Consider the following 19,814-nt stretch of genomic DNA (forward strand, 5'->3'; position numbering starts at 1 on the left):
TTTCTGTAATGTTATTCTGATTTATAATAAACAGTTTTAATTTTTCGGGACATTAAAACAGTAACGACCAGGTTTTTTGGACTTTTTCGTCTTAAAGCTGCATCTATGTACCATCAGCCAAATATGTGGTCTACCACCCAAAAGTTCATAATCGTTTGCATGTCATAAAAAATAATGCCAATAGACGTGTCTGTCAACTTGAAAGTTCGAATTTAGCGACACTTTTATTAGATAGGAACTTGTTAGAAATTGATAGACCACTTATTTGGCTGATGGTACATGTCTGTCCTTTTTTCCCCATTTTTTTTATAAAACACCGCACCACGCGCCTTAAGGCAGTGCACAGGGCGCTACCATCATGAACGCGCTCAATCTTGAACATGGTCTTCCGAAAGTACCGAAACAAGTCAGGCCTCATGAGATGAACCTTTTTTTAATTTAATAATTCATATCTAAAGCGCTTGCTAGACATGAAATAGTTATTTATGATACAAGTGCGGAAAGTAGGCAATTCCCAACGAGTGGCGGAGAACTTGAAACACGAGCAAGCGAGTGTTTTGAGCCGGCACGAGTTGGGAATTTCCTACTTTTGACACGTATATCATACAACGTTTTACAATGCATTAAGCGAGGAAAAAAATCGAGGCAGTGACTACATCATTTATTTGCCATACTCCTTTTACTACAGTAGCAGGCAGTAGATATACATACCGATATGCACGCCAAACCAAAATCGTTAACGTATACACTTTATTAAACCATATTTCATAACGATCATTGACTCAGAAGATTAGAACAGCTACAGCTACTAATGATAGGTAAAGGAGACTTTGTTTTAGTATCGTGATTTTTTATGATTAATTATTAGCCCTTTTTTCTTGACATTTTCCACACTTATATTGGCTAGTCCTTATCTCCTGCACGCTCCTATAATGCTAAATATCAGTGCAACCCGTGAATAAATCCGTGTAATAGTTAATTATCATCAGTATATGTATTATGTATCTAATCTACCAGCTGTTAACAAAAAGTTACCGTAAATCTGAGATTTTTTAGCTTTGGAACTGTAAATTAATCAAAATTGGTTCACTAATTCTAATAGATAAAAGCAAATAAATAAGAATAAGACATACCGGTAGATGTTATAATATCCATGTGTGTAGAAGTAGATTATTCTATCAATTTAAGATGTTTATTAACTTAGTTTATGTATATTATAGTTCACGTATTTGTTCAGCGTTGAGTTTGTCACTGACAATATGTACTTCGTGAAGGACGTAAGGCGGCGTAAAGTCAGATATAAATTCATCATTTAAACTCTTCATTTTAATTTACTCATCAAAAATTAATTCACCGGACTGAACTTATGGACATTACTTTGGCGGGGTTTCATGACAGGCGCGAACGGGTAACCATGATTGGTTCGTGCTACGTCGTGCGCGCGCACTGGAAGCTCATTGGTTAACTTTCGAGTGCGCGCGCTTGACGTCGCACGGTCCGAATTGGACTCAAGAATTTATTTCCTTTTTTTCATAACTTTAGACGGAATTAAAATACGAGTTTACATGAAAAAAAAATTAACGTTCTCTTTTCTGTCGCGATTAATCTGTATTATCTTATCAGTAAATATTCAGTTGGTTGCATCAAACGTTTTCTTATTTGTTCAAAGCCTAACTATAACGACTCTTTAGACTTATTTTTTTAACAATAGTTTGGACATAATTTGGCAATTTAAAAAGTTACTTTACCGCACAAGTGCGGTAAGTAAATCCATACAACTTTACGGCACACTTGTGGATGCGTGCAGGAATCACTAATTTTCTATGGATATGTTGACCCACGTCAAGAGGCACTTTCCGAGCACGTGCATTGTAAAAATATTTAAGTAACATTACACACCTGACTTTCGGTCTCGTTGATTTTCTGCGGCCACCCGATGACGGACAGCGATTCCTCAACAGCTATGGGCTCCCACAGCGCGAGCATGCTCTTCGCCTTGCTTTTTATATCTGGAAATTAAAAGAAGTGCCATAGAATACAAACGTATTTTATTATAATAAGGTAATTGATGGCCTAGGACCCAAATTGGTTGACTGTATGTTGTATTCCGTTGATTTGTATGTTGTAGCGTGTTGCGTTGTGTTGTATTGTATTGTGACTCGCCCTCGACCAGGGCGACGGTCCCGGCCCGCACCAGCGCGCGCCAACGCACTCTGCTGCCATTACGACGCCGTCCCTCAAGCGTCGCGTCGCCACCACGTTATGTTGTTGTGTTGTCGTGTTGTATTGTATTGACTCACCCTCGACAGTGCACGGTCTCTGCTCCCTCCCGGCACGCACCAGCGCACCGACGCGCTCCGCCGCCATTACGACGCCGTCCCTCAAACGTCGCGTCGCCACCACGTTATGTTGTTGTGTTGTCGTGTTGTATTGTATTGACTCACCCTCGACCAGTGCTCCGGTCTCTGCTCCCCTCCCGGCACGCACCAGCGCACCGACGCGCTCCGCCGCCATTACGACGCCGTCCTCAAGCGTCGCGTCGCCACCACTTTATGTTGTGTTGTCGTGTTGTATTGTATTGACTCACCCTCGACCAGTGCTCCGGTCTCTGCTCCCCTCCCGGCACGCACCAGCGCACCGACGCGCTCCGCCGCCATTACGACGCCGTCCCTCAAACGTCGCGTCGCCACCACGTTATGTTGTTGTGTTGTCGTGTTGTATTGTATTGACTCACCCTCGACCAGTGCACCGGTCTCTGCTCCCCTCCCGGCACGCACCAGCGCACCGACGCGCTCCGCCGCCATTACGACGCTGTCCCTCAAGCGTCGCGTCGCCACCACGTTATGTTGTTGTGTTGTCGTGTTGTATTGTATTGACTCCCCCTCGACCAGTGCTCCGGTCTCTGCCCCCCCCGGCACGCACCAGCGCACCGACGCGCTCCGCCGCCATTACGACGCCGTCCCTCAAGCGTCGCGTCGCCACCACTTTATGTTGTGTTGTCGTGTTGTATTGTATTGACTCACCCTCGACCAGTGCACCGGTCTCTGCTCCCCTCCCGGCACGCACCAGCGCACCGACGCGCTCCGCCGCCATTACGACGCCGTCCTCAAGCGTCGCGTCGCCACCACTTTATGTTGTGTTGTCGTGTTGTATTGTATTGACTCACCCTCGACCAGTGCACCGGTCTCTGCTCCCTCCCGGCACGCACCAGCGCACCGACGCGCTCCGCCGCCATTACGACGCCGTCCCTCAAGCGTCGCGTCGCCACCACTTTATGTTGTGTTGTCGTGTTGTATTGTATTGACTCACCCTCGACCAGTGCACCGGTCTCTGCTCCCCTCCCGGCACGCACCAGCGCACCGACGCGCTCCGCCGCCATTACGACGCCGTCCCTCAAGCGTCGCGTCGCCACCACTTAATGTTGTGTTGTCGTGTTGTATTGTATTGACTCACCCTCGACCAGTGCACCGGTCTCTGCTCCCCTCCCGGCACGCACCAGCGCACCGACGCGCTCCGCCGCCATTACGACGCCGTCCCTCAAGCGTCGCGTCGCCACCACTTTATGTTGTGTTGTCGTGTTGTATTGTATTGACTCACCCTCGACCAGTGCACCGGTCTCTGCTCCCTCCCGGCACGCACCAGCGCACCGACGCGCTCCGCCGCCATTACGACGCCGTCCCTCAAGCGTCGCGTCGCCACCACTTTATGTTGTGTTGTCGTGTTGTATTGTATTGACTCACCCTCGACCAGTGCACCGGTCTCTGCTCCCCTCCCGGCACGCACAGCGCACCGACGCGCTCCGCCGCCATTACGACGCCGTCCCTCAAGCGTCGCGTCGCCACCACTTTATGTTGTGTTGTCGTGTTGTATTGTATTGACTCACCCTCGACCAGTGCACCGGTCACTGCTCCCCTCCCGGCACGCACCAGCGCACCGACGCGCTCCGCCGCCATTACGACGCCGTCCCTCAAGCGTCGCGTCGCCACCACTTAATGTTGTGTTGTCGTGTTGTATTGTATTGACTCACCCTCGACCAGTGCACCGGTCTCTGCTCCCCTCCCGGCACGCACCAGCGCACCGACGCGCTCCGCCGCCATTACGACGCCGTCCCTCAAGCGTCGCGTCGCCACCACTTTATGTTGTGTTGTCGTGTTGTATTATATTGACTCACCCTCGACCAGTGCACCGGTCTCTGCTCTCCCTCCCGGCACGCACCAGCGCACCGACGCGCTCCGCCGCCATTACGACGCCGTCCCTCAAGCGTCGCGTCGCCACCACTTTATGTTGTGTTGTCGTGTTGTATTGTATTGACTCACCCTCGACCAGTGCACCGGTCACTGCTCCCCTCCCGGCACGCACCAGCGCACCGACGCGCTCCGCCGCCATTACGACGCTGTCCCTCAAGCGTCGCGTCGCCACCACGTTGTCGTACTCCGCTAATATCTTGTTGGCGGTTGCGGAGTTTATGGCCGCCTTTGTGCTGTTCACGTCTTTGGCTTGTTGAACTAGCCTGATAAATGAAATTAATACAAATACAGATACAGTGAACAATGCTTTCCCATCGTACTTTCTCGAGAATGTTCGTATCTGCCACGCTATTTCAGTCAGCCACAGTACCTAACTATCAAAGATAGCGTAGGGAACGGTCGCATCGAGAGATCAAAAATCGATATAGCGTTGTACTGAATCCACAAAAAACCATATCATTATCGATTTCAATGCGATATTTACCCACGCGTTTCGATTTCTTTGACACTACATGAAATACTATAATACTAGAAATTTCACTTCTCAATTTGTACTTTGAACGGCTTCTGCGGTAGAAAATATTTTTCTAAATTTTAATTTAAAAAAATGCTAAGTATGTAAGATACCTAACCGTTTCGAGAACACCTTGAGAAATGTTTTATTTGAACGATTTTTTTAAATTCAGGATTGTTATAAAACTAACCTAACCTATAGCGCTCTACAGGATAGTCCTGAAATATATCCTGAATAGTTTACAGTTTCTGAAAAAAAAAACATTCGTCCATATGAAACAGTCGGGGAATGGATCAGTGGGAAATGGGACAAAAGTTTTTGGTAAAAATTTCATTTTTAATAAAAGCTTTTTTTTGCTAACTGTAATTTGCATATCAAATTTCAAGTCGATGCCATTAATCGTTGAAGAGAATCCGGCGGAGACGATCCTGTCCGGACCACCAGGATGTCACTGCCAGATTATTGTATTGTCACGCAATTTACAGAAGTATGCCAAATTTAAAGACAATCAGACTACTCCAAGTAGGTCAAATTTAACTTGCAAGATTTGACCCGCACCCGCACATACATAGATACAAGATACATTGCAAGTTAAATAACAGCTTTTAAAATATTTCCGGCAAAAAGCCAGTATCCCGAAAGGCCGTGTATGCCAACGCTTATGTTATGTTAAAGCACGCTTCAAGAAATTACGAACAACCGGGTCCGATTCCTACCCCAACTAATACCATTCGGAGTTTTTTATCTCTTATAGTTTTTAGTATAAGTCGGACCTCAAAAATTAAAAACTCTTCCCTCACCTTATCAATCCACCGGTCCGTTCGTTTTTGTGCGCGTGCGCGGCGAAAGCGCCAGCGGTGATGACGTCATGGAACCCCGTCTTGTTCAGGGTGTCGTTGTGTACCCACATACGCTGTAAGTGTAGATTCACCGGCGCGAACTCCAAGCTTGCGTGGTCTGTGGGAGTGTGCGGTGAAACGCGTCAAAAATAATGTAGAGCTTATAAAATGACACGTCCCTCAACTATACTTTGTTTTTTTTAGCATTAGAAAAAGGGTAAACAATCTTGACGAGTCTTTTAATTGAATAACGTTTTGAAAAGAACAGTAACTATTACTTATGATACCAAAAGCATGTAAATGATCATAGTCGTATGTCCTTGCTAATTATTACAGTTTGATTAATTCGAGTTAACACTTGACAGATGGGGGTGCCTTCAGCATATTTTCAACTTTGACGTCATACAAATAAAGCCATGTTTAGTATACCGCTACCTACGTTTACAGATTATGTAAAAACTATTTTATTTGTATAATCTCAAAGTTGAAAATTGACTGAAGGCACGTCCATTTGTCAAGTGTTAACTCCAAGTAATCGTACTGTACATATTTGCTGCGACTTAATTTTCAAATGTGTTTTTCAATAAAAAGAAACGTCAAGATAGTTTATCTTCTTTCTAATGCTAAAAAAAAGTAGTACAAATCAGTTGATCATGACTATACTTGGTTTGGATAGGTATTTAATCAAATGTAAACAAACTTCAGATTTGGTATATTCAAGGTTTTTTTATACATTTTACTTATCTATCATTGTAATACAAACTAGACTAGTGTATTTCAATACAGAAATGTAAATGTTTAGATAGTTTAATGGGGAAATTTCAATATTTAATACACCAATTGACGTTGTTTTGTTTACATTTAGTTAACACACATATCCGAACCAAGTATAAGTATTTAGGCAGTAAATCTTACAATAACCGCCTAACTCGGAACTGGTAACTAAATTACCAATAACAATGACATATAATTATGTGTGTGTGTGTGTGTGTGTGTATGCCGCCCGTATTTCAAAGGCCGTAGCTATTTTGACTTTTTTTTTATATAGTTAACTCACAATTAGTCCACATAACTCACAAAATTTTAATATAAAAAATCAAGGTTCCGTAGTAAAACAGTAATAACTCAAGAAATAAAGGTTTTTTTTTCTCTTAAACTAATAGATATTTATGAGTGGTTTTCGGGTATATATAGCTCTACTACAGACTGCACTGTTCGGCCGGTACCATTACTTATTCTACTGGATGGAAAACGAGCAAGTGGGTCTCCTGATGGTAAGAGATCACCACCGCCCATAAACACCTGCAACACCAGGGGTATTGCAGATGCGTTGCAACCTAGAGGCCTAAGATGGGATACCTCAAGTGCAGTAATTTACCGGCTGTCTTACTCTCCACGCCGAAACAACAGTGCAAGCACTGCTGCTTCACGGCAGGATTAGCGAGCAAGATGGTGGTAGTAAATGTAATTCTGAGTCGATCGCTTTCAGAGGAAGCGATGCTGATCTACAGGTTCATTAGACAGGCCTTTGCATCCAGAGACGTGGCTTCAGTGCAACGGAGAGCGTAAAATTTGTAGTGTGGTGTATATAACTGAGGCTCCCCATGAGGCTGACATAGTCCACATTGGTGTACTAGAGCCTCGTTAAAAATAGTAGATTTTTTTTTTATTAGCCTGTATTATGTCCACTGCTGGGCAAAGGCCTCCCCTTTTCTCCGCCACTCTTCCCTGTCCTGGGCATGCACCTGCCAATCGAGCTGAAAAGCGCTCAGGTTGTCCCGCCATCTCCTCTTGGGTCTGCCTCTGCTCCTATGCCCATCCCTCGATCCCATTCGGAAAAATAGTAGTTTAAAAAAAAAAAAAGGATTGTGGTAGCAATCCGGCGGACCTTGCACAAGGTCCTACCACCTGCAAAAGCCTGTGCGTGAGAAATTAGTAGAAAAAAAACGCTAGTCTGATACCGCGGTCAGAAGAGTCCACTGACCTTTCTTGCAGCTCGGCTTGAAGTGCGCCTCCGGAGCGAGCAGGCAACGCCGGCAGTGGCAGTAGTGCTTCAACAGCGTAACATGAGCGCTCACTAGCTCCAGCTGTTTGTTCTGCCAGTGCCCACAGATCTCGCCGACTGAGAGGAGCTCTTCTAAAAGCTCTTTTTCGCGTTGGATGAAGATGTCGCTAAAAATATGTTTTTTTTTTGCAAACGTGTAAAAAACTACGCTCACAGTTGTACCTACAATCTATACAATTTGGAAATGTCGGACGACGCCACTGCCGCCCGAGTGGAAGAGTTTTCCAAAAAAGGAAAAATACTTAATGTAACGTCCCACCCTAGCTCTACGCAAGTAGTGTCGGCAATCAGATAGTTCTGAAAAGCCGAGGAAGTCAATAAAAAAATAAATTTAAGAATCAAAAAACTCGACTGCCTTAAAAAAACTAAACATAAGAAAACAAGTCTGGTGGGCTAGAACTTTGTTGAGTAGCTAACTTAAAATTCAACAGTCGGGACCCATTAGGTAAGAATTTTTGAGCGTCACGATTTAAATGGGTCCCGTCTGTTGAACTTTAAGTTAGCTACTCAACAAAGTTCTAGCCCACCAGACTTGTTTTTTGATTTCTAAATTTATTTTATTATTTCACACTTTTCTGTGAAAATGGTATATCAAAACGGTTATAACCCATATATTTTTAGAATGGGCTAATTATTAGCTTTCATTTGATACCCCACTCGATAGGTTTTAATGAAAAACGTTTTTTCAAAACTAACTATTTGGCGCCAAAAATCCGCCATTTTGGTTTTTTAAGAATTTCATGTACCCAGTGTCACTCGCGTCATTAAGACGAATCTAATGACGTATCATTTATCAAAATCGGTTCAGCCGTTGAGTAGTTACGAGAGGACATAGAAATAGACAACATACATACATACGCGTCAAACACATAACCCTCCTTCTTCGCAGTCGGGTAAAAATATCGGAACATGCACTCTATTCTGAACATATTAGCGGTCATATTTCGTTATATACGACAACCTTGGCCCCACCGAAATATCCGATGACGACTGTACATTCGTTTCAGAAATGATAGATTGTTCAACTGTGTTATATTTGTGACCACAGCTCTGGGATAAGGTCCATATCATCCCATCATCCCAGCCTATATACGTCCCACTGCTGGGCACAGGCCTCCTCTCAGAACAAGAGGGCTTGGGCCATAGTTCCCACGCGGGCCCAGTGCGGATTGGGAACTTCACACGCACCATTGAATTTCTTCGCAGGTTTGTGCAGGTTTCCTCACGATGTTTTCCTTCACCGCAAAGCTCGTGGTGAATTTCAAATGTAATTCCGCACATGAATTGCGAAAAACTCAAGAGGTGCGAACCCACGACCCTCTGTTTGAGAGGCGATAGGTCAAACCACTAGGCCACCACGGCTTCATATGCCGAAGCAATTTTCAACAATTATTATTGTCACAGTTTGAAGCAATGTAATAAAAATTATTTTAAGATACTCACAGCAGCTCAGCGGGCATTTGAAAGCACAACTTCGCCTCAGCCATGATTTCGTGCACCGTAATATCTCCACCCAATCCCGAATGAAACCTATACGTGACCTGATGGCTGTTCACAAAATTCTGCTTCAACAACGTCCCGTATGATGGGAACTTGAGTTTTAACCCGAGTCTTGGCGGAAGGGATTGAGAACGCCGATGGCAGAGGACCTTCTGTGGTATCTCTATGCTGTTTTTGTCGTTGGTATGACTCGGGCTGGTGCCAATGTATGATGGTTCCAAGCTCCATCCGTTAATGGTTACGAAGCCTACTGTTTTGTTCTCTCTGGTTGATAGGGCTACTCGGAGACGCTGGGCTTCCTGTTAGGGAATAGTTATTTGTGTCACAAGGGAGCAAAATTATGTATTTACGGCGAGGGCGGTACATTGAATCCAGAATGTAGCGAAGGATTCTACAATAGAATCCAGAGTGTAGCGAGGGATTCTAAAGTAGAATCCTAAGCGTGATGATGATGATGATGATATTATTAAAATTTAACATGAAATATTAAAGAAGTTAATTCCTCAAAAAGTTTATTAAGTAGTCGTTTTCTTCTTAATTCAAGTTCTTAAAATTACACAACGGTTGTACAGTGGGGGTAGGAAAACCTTCGTCAGTTATTAAATTGATTCCTTTACAAAGTCATAGACTCTTAGTACGTTTTGAAACCAAAGTACTAAGTAGTCAAGTGCACATCAAATTATACTTACTTGACATGCTAACAAAGGTCAAAATAGTATACACCTCTAACATATATCTAGTTTCATATCGATACAAAACCTTTCGTAAAAGTTTCAATCAAATAATAATGTTCTATTTAATTGTCAGTGTTTGTCAGTGCCAAGGTGTAGTGGTAGGGTTGGTATGGTCACCTGATTATGTTTAGCAGGTTGACAGGTTGACGCAGTATGCCCTACTATCGGTAAAGCAGATTATCGCTCATACTGAGCAAAGGAAAATAGATCTTAGTGTGACGAACCTTTTTTTACTCCGACTATCTTTTTTATCGATATCAACTAATAAAATGAGTCAAGGACCGTTGTGGACACGATGGGCATGCCCACAACCCTAATGGACTTGTGACAATACACTTTCACGGTCTATTGAGATGCTCGGATGACCTATGTCTTGATGAGCGGAAAAGGGGTAATAATCCAATTCAAAGGTCGTTCATGCACGAGTCAGGGTCATGGGAGAGTTCATGCTCCGACTCGCACTTGACCGATTTTCGGGTGGCCATGGCCACAACCTTTTTTGGGGGCTGGTGACGCGCTTGAAATTACTGTAATGTGTCCGCGCACTATTAAACGTCAGTACAGATTTGCACCCGTCAATCCGGCGTTGAAAGAAAGAGAGAAAAGAGAGAAAGGTTTATTTTGGCTCCATAAGTACCACCTAAAAACTAAGACTAGAACTAGCACTAAAACTATGTTAGTTGGTGACACGGCAGGATACCAAAAAGGGTCTCCACTCAGCATGTGTTGCCGCACATTATGTGCAGCAACGCTGGTTTTCTGCGGAGCCCAAAATTGGCCTATAAAGCACCTGATATCATCATCATCCCAGCCTGAGAATGAGTGGGCTTGGGCAGCAGTTCCCACGCGGGCCCAGTGCGGATTGGGAACTTCACACACACCGTTGAATTGCTTCGCAGGTTTGTTGTGCAGGTTTCCTCACGATGTTTTACTTCACCGTAAAGCTCGTGGTAAATCTCAAATGTAAATCCGCACATGAATTTCGAAAAACTCAGAGGTGCGAGCCGGGGTTTGAACACACGATCCTCTGCTTGAGAGGCCATAGGTCATACCGCTCGGCCGCCACGGCTCAGCACTGATATAAAATAAAAAAAAAATCTAAAACAAGTAAACTAAAGCAAGGACCTTTAAAGCGCCCAAACACCATACCTGTATGGTGGTGAGAGTGAGCGACGTGAACCCCATGGGCACCGCCGTCTCGGAAACGCGCTCCTTGACGTCGTAGACGGCTATACGGACGACCGCCTCCCCCGTGAGACCGTCGCTCGCTCGGAACAGTATCGTCTTGGAGAAGCACGGGTTGCTGCATGTCTGGAAAGGGATGCCTCATATTCAAACGCTAGTATTTCTTTCTCTGTCTAATCTTGAATATCAAAACGTTATAACTTTTGTTATAACCTCCGGCCAGTGTGCAATAGAATGTACACAATGAGTTCAAAGGAATTATGGACTTAAAACAATCAAAACGTTTTAACTTTTGTTATATCCTCCGGCCAGTGTGCAATAGAATGTACACAATGAGTTCAAAGGAATTATGGACTTAAAACAATGTAAGAAAGTGAAAATTCTTTTGTTTCTCTTTTGTTTTACACTACGTCAATTAAAATTTATTTCCGAAACAATTAGATTCAAAGCGAGCGCGAGGATATATGAAGTTTAAATAATGACAATTCCGTTCAACAACATGTATTGTCAAGCTATGATTTATTAAACAAGTAAAAATAACCTAACCAAATCAGAAACGTTGATAAAGCTGCAATGTCGGGGATTGCAATTTCAAAGTTCAAAATCTTAAAAAACGGAAGAACCGGTTTCTATGTAACATAGCTAAGAAACACGCAATCATATAAAAAAAGCCGCATCGAAATCGGTTCATCTGTTTAAGAGCTAATATGCCACAGACAGACAGACATTAGCGTCAAATTTATACCACCCCTCTTTTTGTGTCGGGGGTTAAACATGTATCGACTACGACGGTCTGTGGAATATGAAACCCTAAAATCGAAGACGTAATATTCTCTCCCTTTACGGCTTCAACGATTCGAATTTGATGAAATTATCGGAAAAAGAGACCTTTGCACTAGAGGTGAGACGTACTAGGCAAAACGCGGACTGAGTCTTGCGAGTACGCGTCCACAAAAAGACTAGGTCCACGAGTATCTACGAATACTTAACTCAATTGACTTATTGCGTAAACAAAATGATTCCCGTAAATACGCTCCCGTGATTGCGTATAAGCCGTACTAGTTTTAGTAGTTTTACGAATATCGAACTACCGAATTCAGCGTCATAGTTCAGTCTTCACACTCCATATTTTTTTAAATTTAAACTTATATTAAATGCCGACTAAAAACTTCCCTACATACTTTACACAGGCTTAGGACTGTCAGCAAATTTTATAAATTATTCAATAAAAAAGTTGTCAATAAAACGTTGTCAGCCGCCGTACTCCTAAATACTCGTACGCTAAAGAATCGCGGGCGGGAACGCGTACTCACGCGTCCAAGCTAAAACCTATTCCAGTAAATACGTCTCACCTTTCTTACCTTTCTCTTTCACCGTCTTACCTTTGCACCTTGGGTTCAAGTTTTTCCGAGACTTCAAAGTTGCAAATATGGATTTATTTTTGGTAAGTAAATCCACGCGTACTTCATAAAGTACAAATCAATTGTAAGAATAACTTGCCGAACGTACTATGTGGAGAACAATTTATTCAATGAAATGTCAACATTAAATTCATTGGAGTAATTTCGTAAATCATAACACTGATAATTCTTGGCTCGGTCTGTACAATTATCACACCTGAATGCAGCGATCGAGTTTTTTTTATGGTTGTTGGAGCGGCGATAGATTACGAGAGGTTTCATTAAGTAAAAGAGAATGATAAACTCTTTGTTAGGAAAACAAAACGAATTGGCAGTCGTTGTTTTTAGGTTCCGGAACCCAAATGGCAAAAACGGAACCCTTATAGTTTCGCTATGTCTGTCTGTCCGTCCGTCCGCGGCTTAGCTCAGGGACTATCAATGCTAGAAAGCTGTAATTTTGCACGGATATATATGTAAACTATGCCGACAAAATAGTATAATAAAAAGGTAAAAAAATTTTTTTGCGTACCTCCCATAGACGTAAAGTGGGGTGATTTTTTTTCTCATCCAACCCTATAGTGTAGGGTATATGGATAGGCCTTTTAAAACCATTAGGGGTTTGCTAAGCGATATGGTTGCGAAATATTCAACTTTAAGGTGCAAATATTCATTAAAATCGAGCGTCCCCTCCCCCCCTCTAAAATCTAAACCGGTGGGCGGAAAAATTTGAAAAAATTCAGGATGGTAGTAAGTATATCAAACTTTCAAGGAAAACTATAACGGTTAAGTTTGCTTGAGAATTATTAGTAGTTTAAGAGTAAATAGCAGCCTAGGGTATAAAATATACCTAAACTATGGAAGATTCCGTATAAAATACGAAATTCTTAGAAAAACATCACTTGATTTTTTCGTAATGGCTACGGAACCCTATTTTGGGCGTGTCCGACACGCTCTTGACCGGTTTTTTTTTTCAAAAACCGAACACATTTATTTTGTGTTGTCGGAGCAAATTGGCAAAATTTGAAAATAGAAGTTCGTGCTTGAAAAATTGTAACACTATGTTATGTATGTCTATAAAAAGGTCTCGACTCAGTTTTGTTTATGAGAGGGCGGCAAAAGAGCGTGGGGTCAACTGGGAGATGAGGTCATTACTCCGCCGCCATTTTTAACCGTCAACTAAATACGCCGATCCCATCCAAATTAATAATAATAATAACCTTACCTGCATCGTGTGTTCGCCTTGCTGGACGCACCGCCCGCGTAGGGCTGCAAACGCATTTTACCCAAGTAGTGCACTTTTCACTCTACGCGTGCGATGCGTCCGGCTGCGTCTTATCAACTGATAAAAGCTTGGGTGATTGTGCAAAGGATGCAGGGGGTGGGGGGTGGGGGTATAAGGGTGACAACTAACCTGCGCGAGGTATCAATAATATTACTTTGTAACAGGTGGTCATAAATCGAACCTGTAGTACAAGTCGCACCTTTGAAATTAAACTGAAACAATTTTATATTATTCACATTCCAAAATAAATTTTAAATGAAACACAATGTGATTGAATTTTAAAATGAAAAAAAAAAAGAATTATTTCAGTTTAATTTTAAGGTGCGAAGTTCTTATTTGACGACCGGATGGTCAAGTAATTAGAGAACCTGACTATGAAGCTTGAGGTTCCGGGTTCGATTCCCGGCCGGGGCAGATATTTTTATGAATAATACGAATGTTTGTTCTCGGTGTCTTGGTTTAATATGTATTTAAGTAAATGAAACAAAATTACGAGAAGTACGTCAAAGTTGGGGGTGGACGCCCGTGACCCGTGAAATCCTCCTTAGTAAAAAAATACGTAGGTGCGACGTCACATGGAACTTTACCCGACTAGGTATAATATCCATATTTTGTGTTTAATTAACAAAAAAATTTTTTTTGTTTTATCTAAGTGGCGGACTAATTATATATTTTGAAAAATTATAGCCTATTATTTTCATCATCATCATCGCCACCCTATATACGTCCTGCTGGGCAGAGGCCTCCTCTCGGAATGAGGGGTATTTTGGATTAAAGAATAGGCACTGGTTTTCCGTTGGAACAAAGTATAATCAAAGTCACATATCAAAAATCCATAGACAATAAAAGATGTATTAAACCTAAAAGACTCTAAAAAGTTGTGCAATCTTGCCACATTCCCCCTTTTTTAAAGGGACGAGGATCTGGGCTAACTTCTTCTGTGATCTGAGAAAGGCGCCAGCAGCGGTGGTGACTTCTGCGACTCGAACTACCCCATCTCGTCCAGGGTACAGCCGGTGAAGCGATCTTTGAGCCACGAACGACAGAGCAGATCGGAATCATTAAAATCGCAGAAAATTATTATGCCAATCACTATGTCACTCTCTGCAATTGCGGTGGAGTGCAGCTTCCTGTTCTGGTGGTAATAAGGATAGATTTTCGTTCATCCAGCATTGCCAGAAAATGATCGGCTAGCCTGTCAGCACTTCGCCATCTGCTCCTGCCGAGATCAGATTTGTTAAGAGCTGCGGGAACTGGGCGCCCAGATGATGCTCCAAGAATCAGGTGCGCTGGCATTAGTACCTCGTCGGCATCTTCCAGCAAAATACGAGTTAGTGGCCGTGAATTTACCATAACTTCAGCTTCTGTCGCAAAGGTTGTCAAAACTTCATCAGAAAGAGCTCTTTCTTGTAGCGTTTCTTCTAGCACATTATTCTTGACGCTGCAGATCTGTTGCTTTCACGTTCTCGCCATTAAAGCTTGATGTATTCAGTCGAAATTTAATGTTGCTACGACTATTTGACGAGGCATGTGATAATTTCGTTGATGAAGGGTGACAACTTGAAAAGGGGCAACTGCTTTGTGGCAAAGGCTTTTCTGTACTTCTCTGCCGTAAGATGTGGGCTTCAGGTAGTTGTAAATCACCTACAGATACTCTTGTGGCCAAATTGAAAATTAGAAGATATGGGCATACTAGGAGAGGATGTGCAAGCAGGTTGGAAGGTACACAAACTTCCTTAGACGAGACAGATTAAAATGAAGGTCTCGACTTTGTAGACTACGCATACGCAATAATGAAATGAATTGATGCGCTTTGCCGTTGCTCGCACCATTCTCATCCAGGAGCCGAAATGATTTGGATTTGCGGAGACTGGTGCGCGGCAGATCAGTTTCAGTGATAAGATGACTAAGAGCATTTTGTTTATACTCTTTACGGCCTAGTCTGCTAATATCGATCTAAAGCTCAGCGGGCCAGTCTGAAGAAATTAGGAAAGCAGATACTGAACTGCAGCGACATTCTGGAGAAAACGCAGAGTGTTAAAGTAAGTGGCAACATCCGCAGCGTTTAAGTCACTCGGGATCCCACGAAAGGCTTGAGGGCGCGAGCGTCACTACGAAGCCAACCCAGAGCGGTAATTGAATTAAACCAGAAAACCACATCGCAAAGCATCAGACGGTGGGCTTCGCCTATAGACGTCGCAAGACGTGCAGTTATTAAATAGAGCGCCTTTAACTCAAAGTCGAAATTTAAACAGATTTAAGTGGCGAAAGCTGTACTTTGCCACAGATGAGAGAGAGAGCCTAATGTCACCGTCTTGTAACTAAGGTGCCAGTAGATGACAGCTGCAAATGCACACTCACTCGCATCTGAGAACAAATAGAATTCGCAACTCACTGCCTTGAGATCACTCAAGTTATAGCGCCGTGGAATAGGCAAGCTCTAAATTGAGATTAGGTCCTTGGTACCGTAACTTCCACGCAGCGCAGTCTCCTTGAGGGAGCTCTTAGCTCCAGTCCACACCCTTGCGCCAAGCGTCTTGAAGCAAGATGCGACCGCAAACAACGATGAGAGCGATGCGATGGTTTCGAGTGCCGTTCACTCGAGAACCTGCACAACGCACTCGTGCTCAGCGCTGTGGGCTTAATTTCTGTTAATTTATATTGAATTGAGTTTACTTTGTGGCCTAATAAGATTTTTTAAAATAAAACGATCATTTTTTATTTCAGGCTCGTTCAGTGTGGTGTGGTTGACAACGTCAACTTGTCTAGTCTTGCTGCAACCGAAACCAAACAAAACCCAGCCCAAAGCAGTCAGAATAGCAACGGGTTGTGTGTTGGTTCCCTTGCGCGTAGCTATGGCAAAGAATAAATGCCAGTTATCAATACTATGATCACCATTGGTTTAACGTCCTCATAACAAAAATTGCCAGCTATGTCAGCGAGGTACGCATACTTGCGCACGCTCTCGTGATGTGCAGACTGACGAGCAGCATCTAAACCACTAAAAGATCTCGCCTTTTTGATGCAGTGTGTTTCAGTCGAGTGGCGACCCCTTTATATTGAAATTGACGTATTGTGCGTTAACGTCTTTTTCTAGACCACCTACACAATCTAAAATGAATTAGTTTTTCAGGTCCTTAGCACCAATCCTAGCAGAAATGTCAGAGTCTATAAAGGTCCCTGTGGAGCCGTCATCTAATAATGCGTATGTGTTAACACTACCAGAAGGTCCTGACACGGTCACGGCAACTATTTTTAATAGCGGGCGAACGGAACTCTTTAGGTGACGATGAAGTTGCATGCGTCAATATTTCGTGGTCCGAGTCGTCGGACGGCGATGCCGGTGCGAGCGCCGTGGGCGCGCTGCAGGCCGCGGGCGCGTTGCGGGCCGCGGGCGCGGCTGCGCTGGAGATCGATGGCGCGGGCTCGTCGTCGTCATCGTCGTCTTCCACGTCGACGTGCGCGGTGACCGCGCGCTCAAGTTTTGACCCATGCAATAATACGTGATGACGCATGCCACAACCATCTACGCTACATACTTTTTTAGTGCAAGAAGGCTTGAATTTGTGAAAACCTTTTCGGAAACATCTGGGGCATAATTTATTATTTTTGATAAACTGCCACCTATCATTTACTGTCATTTTGACAAATTTACTGCAATTAGATAATTCGTGAGTTTGTTTACATAGCGAACAAATATTTTCGGAATTATCAATCGTGTTTTATTGGTGATGGAATGCTATTCGAATTTTTTTCAGCAACAATATTTACCCTGTCTCTGTATGCGGTCTGCCGATCGGCGCCGGGCGACGTATAATCCATCACGCCCCAAACCTATACTGCAGATCGACTTCACGCGACAGGAAATCTGCGAACATTTCTATTTTCGAACGCAATCAACACAAGAATGGGCATAATCCAACCAACGTGGACGCAGCAGTAAAGGCAGCTTGCTCCACAGTGCTTGAAATAGCTCGGGTGAACATAAATAATCCGGCTGATTTAGCAGGCGGATAACTTCTACGCAGTTGCGTACCCGGCTCGCAAAAATAGCGAGATCTTTGCCGTCGTAGCTCACCTTAGGCAGTGCGCGCACCGCCGCCACCTCGTGCATGACGACGAGCTCGGGGCGGCCGAAGCGCGCGTCGAGCGCGGCCAGCACCGCCGCGGGCGCGCGCGCCGCCGCCAGCAGCCCCGCCACGGCCTCGCGCGCTGCTCCACGCAGAGCGCATGACAGCCTCGTTAAATTGTCATTGCCGACAAACCTTGAGCTGTATTTTCGTAAGCTCGCTTTAAAGCTAACCAATCTAAATAAGACTTGCCGTCGAAAGTAGGCAAATCCGTCTTCGTGACGGGAGAATTAACTTTATTAATTAACTTCTCCAACGAATTAACTAAGCGCGTCACTCCTCCGTCTTCAGGACGATACTGTTTGGGAGAGCGATCACATGCCACGGCACCAGGCCGCGCGGTGCTCTCGGTCCTGTGTCGCGCACTGGACCACGGTGTCATCGAATCTGAAAGGCGGGTTGGCACTAAGTAAATGTTGTTCGGTAGGATTAGGAATCACATTATTTACCCAATCCTGTTCACTAGCACGACTACGCGTGCCGCGGCTACCGCCGCGCTGGCTAGCGCCCGCCTCTATGGCAGCGAGACTAGCTTTCAGCTCAAGTTCGGCAACATGCCGTTCTCGCTCGCCGCTCGCTCTGCCGCCGCCGCCTGGCGCTCTGCCTCCAGGCGCTCACGTTCATTTTCTATGTCCGCTAGTCGGCGTGCGTGCAGGGCTTGAGCCTCCAGCTGCCGCGCCACTGGGTAGAGCGTGAGGTAGCGCCACTTGACGTGCGGGAAGGTGCCGACTGTGCGGCGTGTAGGGGCGGGTCCGCGCTTCGCTGCACGGACGAGGAAGACTCCTGATGCCGAAGGGGCGGGTCGCGCTTCGCAGCAGGACGAGGAAGACTCCTGTGCCGAAGGGGCGGTCCGCGCTTCGCAGCACGGACGAGGAAGACTCCTGATGCGAAAGGGCGGGTCCGCGCTTCGCTGCACGGACGAGGAAGATCCTGATGCCGAAAGGGCGGGTCCGCGCTTGGCTGCGCGGACGAGGAAGACTCCTGATGCGAAAAGGCGGTCGCGCGCTTGGCTGCGCGACGAGGAAGACTCCTGTTGCCCTGCCAGGGATGTCACACCACCTCCCATGTTGGGCACGTTTACTTTTGCACTTTTGGAACGCGTATTCATAATTTTTACCGGTAGATGGACAATATTTTGGATTAAAAGAATAGGCACTGGTTTTCCGTTGGAACAAAAGTATAATCAAGTCACATATAAAAATCCATAGACAATAAAAAGATGTATTAAAACCTAAAAGACTCTAAAAAGTTGTGCAATCTTGCACAAGGGGGCTTGGGCGTAGTTCCCACACGGGCCCACTGCGGATTGGGAACTTCACACTCACCATTGAATTGCTTCGCAGGTTGTGCAGGTTTCCTCACGATGTTTTCCATCACCGTAGGACTCGTGTTAAATTTCAAACCTAATTTTCGCCATGAATTCCGAAAAATTCAAGAAGTCTGTGCGAGACGGGGTTTGAACCCACGAACCTCTGCTTGAGAGGCCATAGGTCAAACCACTCGGCCACCACGTCTTTCCTATTATTTGGCCTATTATTTGGTTTAATTTATTCATTAAAGTTTAATAAACATTATACTATACTCGTAAATACAAGTCATAGAATTTCTGACTATGCCGTTAAATGTTATAGCTTGCTAATTTTGCGAATAGAAATTATTATATGATCAAGTAAAAAAAATCATAATTCCAATTCAATATTGTTTAATATTAGGACTTTCTATAAAATGTCCAACTAATTTTACGATGGAAAACCGAATAGGTTTCAAAATTGGAAACTTTAATTTAACGTGCACAAATAAAGCTTCGTTCCAAACACATTTTACTAGGAAACCGAATAAATCCATATTCCATACTAATTATTATAATGCGAAAGTAACTCTGTCTGTCTGTCTGTCTGTCTGTCTGTTACGCTTTCAC

The 19,814-nt window shown here is 44.2% G+C and overlaps 1 protein-coding gene across 1 annotated transcript in view; it reads right to left on the reverse strand.

Moving 5' to 3' along the window:
- LOC141437171 (inositol polyphosphate-4-phosphatase type I A) overlaps positions 1 to 19,814 on the reverse strand; it is a 94,621-nt gene that overhangs the window by 21,053 nt on the left and 53,754 nt on the right. Inside the window, exons 5-10 of the mRNA XM_074100435.1 lie at positions 11,049 to 11,210; positions 9,109 to 9,464; positions 7,585 to 7,772; positions 5,562 to 5,718; positions 4,317 to 4,510; positions 1,900 to 2,009 (exon numbers count right to left, since the gene is read on the reverse strand). Of these exons, the coding sequence (XP_073956536.1) occupies positions 1,900 to 2,009; positions 4,317 to 4,510; positions 5,562 to 5,718; positions 7,585 to 7,772; positions 9,109 to 9,464; positions 11,049 to 11,210 (1,167 nt within the window). The remainder of the gene's footprint in view (positions 1 to 1,899; positions 2,010 to 4,316; positions 4,511 to 5,561; positions 5,719 to 7,584; positions 7,773 to 9,108; positions 9,465 to 11,048; positions 11,211 to 19,814) is intronic.

The sequence above is a fragment of the Choristoneura fumiferana genome, chromosome Z (assembly GCF_025370935.1).
Source record: "Choristoneura fumiferana chromosome Z, NRCan_CFum_1, whole genome shotgun sequence".
NCBI lineage: Eukaryota > Metazoa > Arthropoda > Insecta > Lepidoptera > Tortricidae > Choristoneura > Choristoneura fumiferana.